Genomic DNA, 13,347 nt, shown 5'->3' on the forward strand with positions numbered 1-13,347 from the left:
TATGGAGCTGCTGCTATCTGGATCATTAATACCAGGGGCTAGAGAGCCCTGTATGGAGCTGCTGCTATCTGGATCATTAATACCAGGGGCTAGAGAGCCCTGTATGGAGCTGCTGCTATCTGGATCATTAATACCAGGGGTTAGAGAGCCCTGTATGGAGCTGCTGCTATCTGGATCATTAATACCAGGGGTTAGAGAGCCCTGTATGGAGCTGCTGCTATCTGGATCATTAATACCAGGGGTTAGAGAGCCCTGTATGGAGCTGCTGCTATCTGGATCATTAATACCAGGGGTTAGAGAGCCCTGTATGGAGCTGCTGCTATCTGGATCATTAATACCAGGGGCTAGAGAGCCCTGTATGGAGCTGCTGCTATCTGGATCATTAATACCAGGGGTTAGAGAGCCCTGTATGGAGCTGCTGCTATCTGGATCATTAATACCAGGGGTTAGAGAGCCCTGTATGGAGCTGCTGCTATCTGGATCATTAATACCAGGGGTTAGAGAGCCCTGTATGGAGCTGCTGCTATCTGGATCATTAATACCAGGGGTTAGAGAGCCCTGTATGGAGCTGCTGCTATCTGGATCATTAATACCAGGGGTTAGAGAGCCCTGTATGGAGCTGCTGCTATCTGGATCATTAATACCAGGGGTTAGAGAGCCCTGTATGGAGCTGCTGCTATCTGGATCATTAATACCAGGGGTTAGAGAGCCCTGTATGGAGCTGCTGCTATCTGGATCATTAATACCAGGGGTTAGAGAGCCCTGTATGGAGCTGCTGCTATCTGGATCATTAATAACAGGGGTTAGAGAGCCCTGTATGGAGCTGCTGCTATCTGGATCATTAATACCAGGGGTTAGAGAGCCCTGTATGGAGCTGCTGCTATCTGGATCATTAATACCAGGGGTTAGAGAGCCCTGTATGGAGCTGCTGCTATCTGGATCATTAATACCAGGGGTTAGAGAGCCCTGTATGGAGCTGCTGCTATCTGGATCATTAATACCAGGGGTTAGAGAGCCCTGTATGGAGCTGCTGCTATCTGGATCATTAATACCAGGGGTTAGAGAGCCCTGTATGGAGCTGCTGCTATCTGGATCATTAACACCAGGGGTTAGAGAGCCCTGTATGGAGCTGCTGCTATCTGGATCATTAATACCAGGGGTTAGAGAGCCCTGTATGGAGCTGCTGCTATCTGGATCATTAATACCAGGGGTTAGAGAGCCCTGTATGGAGCTGCTGCTATCTGGATCATTAATACCAGGGGTTAGAGAGCCCTGTATGGAGCTGCTGCTATCTGGATCATTAATACCAGGGGTTAGAGAGCCCTGTATGGAGCTGCTGCTATCTGGATCATTAATACCAGGGGTTAGAGAGCCCTGTATGGAGCTGCTGCTATCTGGATCATTAATACCAGGGGTTAGAGAGCCCTGTATGGAGCTGCTGCTATCTGGATCATTAATACCAGGGGTTAGAGAGCCCTGTATGGAGCTGCTGCTATCTGGATCATTAATACCAGGGGTTAGAGAGCTGCTGCTATCTGGATCATTAATACCAGGGGTTAGAGAGCCCTGTATGGAGCTGCTGCTATCTGGATCATTAATACCAGGGGCTAGAGAGCCCTGTATGGAGCTGCTGCTATCTGGATCATTAACACCAGGGGTTACAGAGCCCTGTATGGAGCTGCTGCTATCTGGATCATTAACACCAGGGGTTAGAGAGCCCTGTATGGAGCTGCTGCTATCTGGATCATTAATACCAGGGGTTAGAGAGCCCTGTATGGAGCTGCTGCTATCTGGATCATTAATACCAGGGGTTAGAGAGCCCTGTATGGAGCTGCTGCTATCTGGATCATTAATACCAGGGGTTAGAGAGCCCTGTATGGAGCTGCTGCTATCTGGATCATTAATACCAGGGGTTAGAGAGCCCTGTATGGAGCTGCTGCTATCTGGATCATTAATACCAGGGGTTAGAGAGCTGCTGCTATCTGGATCATTAATACCAGGGGTTAGAGAGCCCTGTATGGAGCTGCTGCTATCTGGATCATTAATACCAGGGGCTAGAGAGCCCTGTATGGAGCTGCTGCTATCTGGATCATTAATACCAGGGGTTAGAGAGCCCTGTATGGAGCTGCTGCTATCTGGATCATTAATACCAGGGGTTAGAGAGCCCTGTATGGAGCTGCTGCTATCTGGATCATTAATACCAGGGGTTAGAGAGCCCTGTATGGAGCTGCTGCTATCTGGATCATTAATACCAGGGGTTAGAGAGCCCTGTATGGAGCTGCTGCTATCTGGATCATTAATACCAGGGGTTAGAGAGCCCTGTATGGAGCTGCTGCTATCTGGATCATTAACACCAGGGGTTAGAGAGCCCTGTATGGAGCTGCTGCTATCTGGATCATTAATACCAGGGGTTAGAGAGCCCTGTATGGAGCTGCTGCTATCTGGATCATTAATACCAGGGGTTAGAGAGCCCTGTATGGAGCTGCTGCTATCTGGATCATTAATACCAGGGGTTAGAGAGCCCTGTATGGAGCTGCTGCTATCTGGATCATTAATACCAGGGGTTAGAGAGCCCTGTATGGAGCTGCTGCTATCTGGATCATTAATACCAGGGGTTAGAGAGCCCTGTATGGAGCTGCTGCTATCTGGATCATTAATACCAGGGGTTAGAGAGCCCTGTATGGAGCTGCTGCTATCTGGATCATTAATACCAGGGGTTAGAGAGCCCTGTATGGAGCTGCTGCTATCTGGATCATTAATACCAGGGGTTAGAGAGCCCTGTATGGAGCTGCTGCTATCTGGATCATTAATACCAGGGGTTAGAGATCCCTGTATGGAGCTGCTGCTATCTGGATCATTAATACCAGGGGTTAGAGAGCCCTGTATGGAGCTGCTGCTATCTGGATCATTAATACCAGGGGTTAGAGAGCCCTGTATGGAGCTGCTGCTATCTGGATCATTAATACCAGGGGTTAGAGAGCCCTGTATGGAGCTGCTGCTATCTGGATCATTAATACCAGGGGTTAGAGAGCCCTGTATGGAGCTGCTGCTATCTGGATCATTAATACCAGGGGTTAGAGAGCCCTGTATGGAGCTGCTGCTATCTGGATCATTAATACCAGGGGTTAGAGAGCCCTGTATGGAGCTGCTGCTATCTGGATCATTAATACCAGGGGTTAGAGAGCCCTGTATGGAGCTGCTGCTATCTGGATCATTAATACCAGGGGTTAGAGAGCCCTGTATGGAGCTGCTGCTATCTGGATCATTAATACCAGGGGTTAGAGAGCCCTGTATGGAGCTGCTGCTATCTGGATCATTAATACCAGGGGTTAGAGAGCCCTGTATGGAGCTAAAGTAAAATTAAAGAGCAGAAATAAAATAAAATAACAGTAGGGAGGCTATATACAGGGGGTACCGGTACAGAGTCAATGTGCAGGGGCACCGGTTAGTCAAGGTAATTGAGGTAATATGTACATGTAGGTAGAGTTAAAGTGACTATGCATAGATAATTAACAGAGTAGCAGCAGCGTAAAAGAGGGGTGGGGGGGGGGGGGGGCAGTGCAAATAGTCCGGGTAGCCATGATTAGCTGTTCAGGAGTCTTATGGCTTGGGGGTAGAAGCTGTTAAGAAGCCTTTTGGACCTAGACTTGGCGTTTCGGTACCGCTTGCAGTGCAGTAGCAGAGAGAACAGTCTAGGGCCTTCCTCTGACACAGCCTGGTATAGAGGTCCTGGATAGCAGGAAGCTTGGCCCCAGTGTATACATATTCCCCCTGACTTGCTCTCTGCTGCCTCTGTCTCTCTGCTTTGGGCTCTCTACCTCTGTGTCGTTCTTTCTCCCTGCCTCTGCCTCCATGTCTCCGCCTCTGCCTCCCTGTCTCCGCCTCTGCCTCCCTGTCTCCGCCTCTGCCTCCCTGTCTCCGCCTCTGCCTCCCTGTCTCCGCCTCTGCCTCCCTGTCTCAGCCTCTGCCTCCCTGTCTCAGCCTCTGCCTCCCTGTCTCAGCCTCTGCCTCCCTGTCTCAGCCTCTGCCTCCCTGTCTCAGCCTCTGCCTCCCTGTCTCCGCCTCTGCCTCCCTGTCTCCGCCTCTGCCTCCCTGTCTCCGCCTCTGTCTCCCTGTCTCCGCCTCTGCCTCCCTGTCTCCGCCTCTGTCTCCCTGTCTCCGCCTCTGCCTCCCTGTCTCCGCCTCTGCCTCCCTGTCTCCGCATCTGTCTCCCTGTCTCCGCCTCTGGCTCCCTGTCTCAGCCTCTGCCTCCCTGTCTCCCCCTCTGTCTCTCTGCCTCTGTTTCTCTGCCTCTACTTTTGCCTCTGTCTATGCCTCAGTCTATGTGTCTCTGTCCTGTATACTGTACATTTTTTATGAACTGAATTTTTCGTGCCTCATGAGAAAGCAGAGGGAAACAGTATATCTACTGGTAAAAAAAATATTTTGAGCAAGGGGAAGGGACGCTGGTCGAGGAGAGGAGATGGGGGAGAGGAGATGGGGGAGAGGAGATGGGGGAGAGGAGAGGGGGGAGAGGAGAGGAGAGGAGGAGAGGAGGGGAGAGAGTGAGAATAAACACCCTCTGATCCCTCCAGTGATGGAAGAGGGAGGGGCCTGAGCTGTACTGGCAGGGTGTGGGTAGGGAGGGAGGGAGGGAGAGACCTGAGCTGTACTGGCAGGGTGTGGGGAGGGAGGGAGGGAGGGAGGGAGGGAGGGAGGGACCTGAGCTGTACTGGCAGGGTGTGGGGAGGGAGGGAGGGAGGGAGGGACCTGAGCTGTACTGGCATGGTGTGGGTAGGGAGGGATGGAGGGAGGGACCTGAGCTGTACTGGCAGGGTGTGGGGAGGGAGGGAGGGAGGGAGGGACCTGAGCTGTACTGGCAGGGTGTGGGGAGGGAGGGAGGGAGGGATGGACCTGAACTGTACTGGCAGGGTGTGGGGAGGGAGGGAGGGAGGGAGGGAGGGACCTGAGCTGTACTGGCAGGGTGTGGGGAGGGAGGGAGGGAGGGACCTGAGCTGTACTGGCAGGGTGTGGGGAGGGAGGGACGGATGGAGGGGCCTGAGCTGTACTGGCAGGGTGTGGGGAGGGAGGGAGGGAGGGAGGGAGGGAGGGACCTGAGCTGTACTGGCAGGGTGTGGGTAGGGAGGGAGGGAGGGATGGACCTGAGCTGTACTGGCAGGGTGTGGGGAGGGAGGGAGGGAGGGAGGGAGGGACCTGAGCTGTACTGGCAGGGTGTGGGGAGGGAGGGAGGGAGGGATGGACCTGAGCTGTACTGGCAGGGTGTGGGGAGGGAGGGAGGGAGGGAGGGACCTGAGCTGTACTGGCAGGGTGTGGGGAGGGAGGGAGGGAGGGATGGACCTGAGCTGTACTGGCAGGGTGTGGGGAGGGAGGGAGGGAGGGACCTGAGCTGTACTGGCAGGGTGTGGGGAGGGAGGGAGGGAGGGAGGGACCTGAGCTGTACTGGCAGGGTGTGGGTAGGGAGGGAGGGAGGGACCTGAGCTGTACTGGCAGGGTGTGGGGAGGGAGGGAGGGAGGGACCTGAGCTGTACTGGCAGGGTGTGGGTAGGGAGGGAGGGAGGGACCTGAGCTGTACTGGCAGGGTGTGGGGAGGGAGGGAGGGAGGGAGGGACCTGAGCTGTACTGGCAGGGTGTAGGGAGGGAGGGACCTGAGCTGTACTGGCATGGTGTGGATAGGGAGGGAGGGAGGGACCTGAGCTGTACTGGCAGGGTGTGGGGAGGGAGGGAGGGAGGGACCTGAGCTGTACTGGCATGGTGTGGGTAGGGAGGGAGGGAGGGAGGGACCTGAGCTGTACTGGCAGGGTGTGGGGAGGGAGGGAGGGAGGGACCTGAGCTGTACTGGCAGGGTGTGGGGAGGGAGGGAGGGAGGGACCTGAGCTGTACTGGCATGGTGTGGGTAGGGAGGGAGGGAGGGAGGGACCTGAGCTGTACTGGCAGGGTGTGGGGAGGGAGGGAGGGAGGGACCTGAGCTGTACTGGCAGGGTGTGGGGAGGGAGGGAGGGAGGGACCTGAGCTGTACTGGCAGGGTGTGGGGAGGGAGGGAGGGAGGGACCTGAGCTGTACTGGCATGGTGTGGGTAGGGAGGGAGGGAGGGAGGGACCTGAGCTGTACTGGCAGGGTGTGGGAGGGAGGGAGGGAGGGAGGGACCTGAGCTGTACTGGCAGGGTGTGGGGAGGGAGGGACCTGAGCTGTACTGGCAGGGTGTGGGTAGGGAGGGAGGGAGGGACCTGAGCTGTACTGGCAGGGTGTGGGGAGGGAGGGACCTGAGCTGTACTGGCAGGGTGTGGGTAGGGATGGGAGGGAGGGAGGGAGGGAGGGAGGGATGGAGAGAGGGATGGGGAAGGTGGAGAGAACTGCTGGGGCTAGAGTCATGTGCTGCTGCAGGAATGAGAGCTCTGCTGACTGCTGGAAAACACCAAATAAACACAATAATGCAGAGCAGAATTAGTCTGATATCCGCTAATTATCAACATCCAGAAAAGAGCCCTTCAATTCTACAACCACCTAAAAGGAAGCGATTTCCAAACCTTCCATAACAAAGCCATCAACTACAGAGAGATGAACTTGGAGAAGAGTCCCCTAAGTAAGCTGGTCCTGGGGCTCTGTTCACAAACACAAACAGACCCCACAGAGCCCCAGGACAACAACACAATTAGACCCAACCAAATCACGAGAAAACAAAAAGATAATTACTTGACACATAAAAACAGAGCAAACTGGAATGCTATTTGGCTCTAAACAGAGGGTACACAGTGGCAGAATACCTGACCACTGTGACTGACCCAAAATTAAGGAAAGCTTTGACTATGTACAGACTCAGTGAGCATAGCCTTGCTATTGAGAAAGGCCGCCGTAGGCAGACCTGGCTCTCAAGAGAAGACAGGCTATGTGCACACTGCCCACAAAATGAGATGGAAACTGAGCTGCATTTCATAACCTCCTGCCAAATGTATGACCATATTAGAGACACATATTTCCCTCAGATTACACAGACCCACAAAGATTTTGAAAACAAATCCAATTTTGATAAACTCCCTTATCTACTGGGTGAAAAACCACAGTGTGCCATCACAGCAGCAAGATTTGTGACCTGTTGCCAAAAGAAAAGGGCAACCAGTGAAGAACAAACACCATTGTAAATGCAACCCATGTTTATGTTGATTTATTTTCCCTATTTGCACATCGTTACAACACTGTATATAGACATAATGACATATTAAATGTCTCTATACCTTTGAAACTTTTGTGAGTAATGTTTACTGTTCATTTTTGATAGTTTATTTGACTTTTGTTTATCTAATTCACTTGCTTTGGCAATGTAAACATATGTTTCCCATGCCAATAAAGCCCATTGAGGGAGGGCGAGAGCACGAGAGGGTGGGAGGGGGATGGTGTTGACGCTACAGCTGACTCTCAACGCTCCTGTCAGGCTGGCCCTCTGTCAGCGCCGTGTTGCTGTGAGCAACCAGGTCGACTCGCGCTGGTCGGGCTGGCCCTCTGTCAGCGCCGTGTTGCTGTGAGCAACCAGGTCGACTCGCGCTGGTCGGGCTGGCCCTCTGTCAGCGCCGTGTTGCTGTGAGCAACCAGGTCGACTCGCGCTGGTCGGGCTGGCCCTCTGTCAGCGCCGTGTTGCTGTGAGCAACCAGGTCGACTCGCGCTGGTCGGGCTGGCCCTCTGTCAGCGCCGTGTTGCTGTGAGCAACCAAGTCGGTGGACTGACTTACTGCTGGTTATTTATAATCTCATCTGATTACAAAGTACCTGGCTTGACTGCGTCAAACCCAGAGAAGCTAGAAATAGAGGTCGCTGAAGCCAGGGCCTTTTAACTAGTGGCTCAATACGAGCCGTGGACAGCATGCCTCGGGGTAGCATGGCCTGTTGCCATTATGCTGGTCGGGGTCACAGAAGGTCAAACACATTGATCATAGCAGTTATTTAAAGTTGGACATTTAGGCCTGTTTTTTGTTTTGATGTTAACTTGTACCAAACAGTACTTCATTTAACAGTGATTGTGTTGCATGCATGTCTGTCCCAGAGGGTTAGAACAGTGATTGTGTTGCATGCCTGTCTGTCCCAGAGGGTTAGAACAGTGATTGTGTTGCATGCCTGTCTGTCCCAGAGGGTTAGAACAGTGATTGTGTTGCATGCCTGTCTGTCCCAGAGGGTTAGAACAGTGATTGTGTTGCATGCCTGTCTGTCCCAGAGGGTTAGAACAGTGATTGTTGCCTGTCTGTCCCAGAGGGTTAGAACAGTGATTGTATTGCATGCCTGTCTGTCCCAGAGGGTTAGAACAGTGATTGTTGCCTGTCTGTCCCAGAGGGTTAGAACAGTGATTGTTGCCTGTCTGTCCCAGAGGGTTAGAACAGTGATTGTATTGCATGCCTGTCTGTCCCAGAGGGTTAGAACAGTGATTGTTGCCTGTCTGTCCCAGAGGGTTAGAACAGTGATTGTTGCCTGTCTGTCCCAGAGGGTTAGAACAGTGATTGTTGCCTGTCTGTCCCAGAGGGTTAGAACAGTGATTGTTGCCTGTCTGTCCCAGAGGGTTAGAACAGTGATTGTATTGCATGCCTGTCTGTCTCAGAGGGTTAGAACAGTGATTGTTGCCTGTCTGTCCCAGAGGGTTAGAACAGTGATTGTTGCCTGTCTGTCCCAGAGGGTTAGAACAGTGATTGTTGCCTGTCTGTCCCAGAGGGTTAGAACAGTGATTGTTGCCTGTCTGTCCCAGAGGGTTAGAACAGTGATTGTTGCCTGTCTGTCCCAGAGGGTTAGAACAGTGATTGTATTGCATGCCTGTCTGTCCCAGAGGGTTAGAACAGTGATTGTGTTGCATGCCTGTCTGTCCCAGAGGGTTAGAACAGTGATTGTTGCCTGTCTGTCTGAGGGTTAGAACAGTGATTGTTGCCTGTCTGTCCCAGAGGGTTAGAACAGTGATTGTTGCCTGTCTGTCCCAGAGGGTTAGAACAGTGATTGTTGCCTGTCTGTCCCAGAGGGTTAGAACAGTGATTGTTGCCTGTCTGTCCCAGAGGGTTAGAACAGTGATTGTTGCCTGTCTGTCCCAGAGGGTTAGAACAGTTCAATTGCAGAGATGTAAACAGTCTTATCTGATGGTCAGAGTCGCAAAGTGAAAATAACTTTTGATCTGTACTGTTTACCATCACATTAATCATTACAGTTAGCTCTGGCACAGGGGATCATATTTAGCTGGTCCAGTTGGGCAGAATTGATGTCATCCTTAACTTGCCTAACTGTTTATAAGTTGTTACCTTGCTGTGTCTTTCCGTCTTTGGCCGTTTAAATGAGATCTTAAAGGGGTGATACTTGGGGATTTTTATCTACTTCCCCAGAGTCGGATGAATTCATGGATACCATTTTTATGTCTCTGCATCCAGTATGAAGGAAGTTAGAGGTAGTTTCACGAGCCAACGCTAACTAGCGTTAGCGCAATGACTGGAAGTGTATGGTACTACTATCATGCTAGCAGTTACTATAGACTTTCAGTCATTTCGCTAACACTAGTTAGCAACTTCCTTCAAACTGCACGCAGACATATAAATGGTATCCACCAGTTCATCTGACTCTGGGGAAGTAGATAAAGGGCTTCATTGCCATAATCCTGAAGTGTCCCTTTAAGTAATATCTACTTAGTTGTATTGAAAGCTAGAGATGACATTTATAGACTTGATTTTATCCTCTTTTCAGTAGACAAATGTCAACACTATCTCAAACTGTCAATCTACCCCCTCTCTCCTCTCTATGTATACTCATGAACTCACCCTCTCTCTCCTCTCTATGTATACCCATGAACTCACCCCCTCTCTCCTCTCTATGTATACCCATGAACTCACCCCCTCTCTCCTCTCTATGTATACCCATGAACTCACCCCCTCTCTCCTCTCTATGTATACCCATGAACTCACCCCCTCTCTCCTCTCTATGTATACCCATGAACTCACCCCCTCTCTCCTCTCTATGTATACCCATGAACTCACCCCCTCTCTCCTCTCTATGTATACCCATGAACTCACCCCCTCTCTCCTCTCTATGTATACCCATGAACTCACCCCCTCTCTCCTCTCTATGTATACCCATGAACTCACCCCCTCTCTCCTCTCTATGTATACCCATGAACTCACCCCTCTCTCCTCTCTATGTATACCCATGAACTCACCCCCTCTCTCCTCTCTATGTATACCCATGAACTCACCCCCTCTCTCCTCTCTATGTATACCCATGAACTCACCCCCTCTCTCCTCTCTATGTATACCCATGAACTCACCCCCTCTCTCCTCTCTATGTATACCCATGAACTCACCCCCTCTCTCCTCTCTATGTATACTCATGAACTCACCCCCTCTCTCCTCTCTATATATACCCATGAACTCACCCCCTCTCTCCTCTCTATGTATACCATGAACTCACCCCCTCTCTCCTCTCTATGTATACCCATGAACTCACCCCCTCTCTCCTCTCTATGTATACCCATGAACTCACCCCCTCTCTCCTCTCTATGTATACCCATGAACTCACCCCCTCTCTCCTCTCTATGTATACCCATGAACTCACCCCCTCTCTCCTCTCTATGTATACTCATGAACTCACCCTCTCTCTCCTCTCTATGTATACCCATGAACTCACCCTCTCTCTCCTCTCTATGTATACTCATGAACTCACCCCCTCTCTCCTCTCTATGTATACTCATGAACTCACCCCCTCTCTCCTCTCTATGTATACCCATGAACTCACCCCCTCTCTCCTCTCTATGTATACCCATGAACTCACCCTCTCTCTCCTCTCTCTGTATACCCATGAACTCACCCCCTCTCTCCTCTCTATGTATACCCATGAACTCACCCCCTCTCTATGTATACCCATGAACTCACCCCCTCTCTCCTCTCTATGTATACCCATGAACTCACCCCCTCTCTCCTCTCTATGTATACCCATGAACTCACCCCCTCTCTCCTCTCTATGTATACCCATGAACTCACCCCCTCTCTCCTCTCTATGTATACCCATGAACTCACCCCCTCTCTCCTCTCTATGTATACCCATGAACTCACCCCCTCTCTCCTCTCTATGTATACCCATGAACTCACCCCCTCTCTCCTCTATGTATACCCATGAACTCACCCCCTCTCTCCTCTCTATGTATACCCATGAACTCACCCCCTCTCTCCTCTCTATGTATACCCATGAACTCACCCCCTCTCTCCTCTCTATGTATACCCATGAACTCACCCCCTCTCTCCTCTCTATGTATACCCATGAACTCACCCCCTCTCTCCTCTCTATGTATACCCATGAACTCACCCCCTCTCTCCTCTCTATGTATACCCATGAACTCACCCCCTCTCTCCTCTCTATGTATACCCATGAACTCACCCCCTCTCTCCTCTCTATGTATACCCATGAACTCACCCCCTCTCTCCTCTCTATGTATACCCATGAACTCACCCCCTCTCTCCTCTCTATGTATACCCATGAACTCACCCCCTCTCTCCTCTCTGTATACCCATGAACTCACCCCCTCTCTCCTCTCTATGTATACCCATGAACTCACCCCCTCTCTCCTCTCTATGTATACTCATGAACTCACCCCCTCTCTCCTCTCTATGTATACCCATGAACTCACCCCCTCTCTCCTCTCTATGTATACTCATGAACTCACCCCCTCTCTCCTCTCTATGTATACCCATGAACTCACCCTCTCTCTCCTCTCTATGTATACCCATGAACTCACCCCCTCTCTCCTCTCTATGTATACCCATGAACTCACCCCCTCTCTCCTCTCTATGTATACCCATGAACTCACCCCCTCTCTCCTCTCTATGTATACCCATGAACTCACCCCCTCTCTCCTCTCTATGTATACCCATGAACTCACCCCCTCTCTCCTCTCTATGTATACCCATGAACTCACCCCCTCTCTCCTCTCTATGTATACCCATGAACTCACCCCCTCTCTCCTCTCTATGTATACCCATGAACTCACCCTCTCTCTCCTCTCTATGTATACCCATGAACTCACCCCCTCTCTCCTCTCTATGTATACCCATGAACTCACCCCCTCTCTCCTCTCTATGTATACCCATGAACTCACCCCCTCTCTCCTCTCTATGTATACCCATGAACTCACCCCCTCTCTCCTCTCTATGTATACCCATGAACTCACCCCCTCTCTCCTCTCTATGTATACCCATGAACTCACCCCCTCTCTCCTCTCTATGTATACCCATGAACTCACCCCCTCTCTCCTCTCTATGTATACCCATGAACTCACCCCCTCTCTCCTCTCTATGTATACCCATGAACTCACCCCCTCTCTCCTCTCTATGTATACCCATGAACTCACCCCCTCTCTCCTCTCTCGTCCCAGGTGTACGTGGAGTTTGATGATCTGGAGTGGGAGAAGCGTGAGTGGGTGAAAGTGTATGAGGACTTCCAGGTGTTCCTGCTGGAGCAGCAGCTGGTTTGGGCCAAGAGGAGAGAGAGCTCCCTGATAGAGCAGCAGCTGGCGTGGGCCAAGAGGAGAGAGAGCTCCCTGCTGGGGGAGAACCACCAGGGGACTAAAGACAAGCACATCCAGTGGCCCGCTCTGGTGAGTTCTGATCCACCTATCTTCCATAGTGCTGTATCTCTCTGGTGAGTTCTGATCCATCTATCTTCCATAGTGCTGTATCTCTCTGGTGAGTTCTGATCCACCTATCTTCCATAGTGCTGTATCTCCCTGGACTCAGACCATCTGATGTTACTGGAGCTCTCTGCTCTCTCTGCATTGTTCTCAGCAGTCTCTCCATTACCTAGACCCACTCATAGGATTACAATGATTACAATGATTCTACATCTGTGGTGTGGTACATAGGATTAGAATGATTATATTTCTATGGTGTGGTACATAGGATTAGAATGATTTATATGTCTGTGGTGTGGTACATATGATTAGAATGATTATATGTCTATGGTGTGGTACATAGGATTAGAATGATTTATATTTCTGTGGTGTGGTACATATGATTAGAATGATTATATGTCTATGTTGTGGTACATAGGATTAGAATGATTTATATTTCTGTGGTGTGGTATTTAGGATTAGAATGATTTATATATCTGTGGTGTGGTACATATGATTAGAATGATTATATGTCTATGTTGTGGTACATAGGATTAGAATGATTTATATTTCTGTGGTCTGGTATTTAGGATTAGAATGATTCTATTTTGTGTGGTGTGGTACATAGGATTAGAATGATTCTATTTCTATGGTGTGGTCTGGGACATATGATTGTAATGATTATATTTCTATGGTGTGGTCTGGTACATATGATTGTAATGATTCTATTTCTATGGTGTG

At 50.8% G+C, this 13,347-nt stretch overlaps 1 protein-coding gene across 1 annotated transcript in view; it reads left to right on the forward strand.

Moving 5' to 3' along the window:
- The window catches only part of LOC311124637 (putative JmjC domain-containing histone demethylation protein 2C), a gene marked incomplete at its 3' end in the record, with an annotated part of 65,243 nt that extends 52,192 nt beyond the window's left edge, over positions 1 to 13,051 (forward strand). The window contains exons 2-3 of the mRNA XM_084198750.1: positions 12,373 to 12,594; positions 13,046 to 13,051. Coding sequence (XP_084054876.1) covers positions 12,373 to 12,594; positions 13,046 to 13,051 — 228 coding nt within the window. The remainder of the gene's footprint in view (positions 1 to 12,372; positions 12,595 to 13,045) is intronic.
- Between the last annotated feature and the right edge of the window lie 296 nt (positions 13,052 to 13,347).

This window comes from Coregonus lavaretus, assembly GCF_964263955.1.
Source record: "Coregonus lavaretus genome assembly, contig: HAP1_SCAFFOLD_451, whole genome shotgun sequence".
Classification (NCBI taxonomy): Eukaryota; Metazoa; Chordata; class Actinopteri; order Salmoniformes; family Salmonidae; genus Coregonus; species Coregonus lavaretus.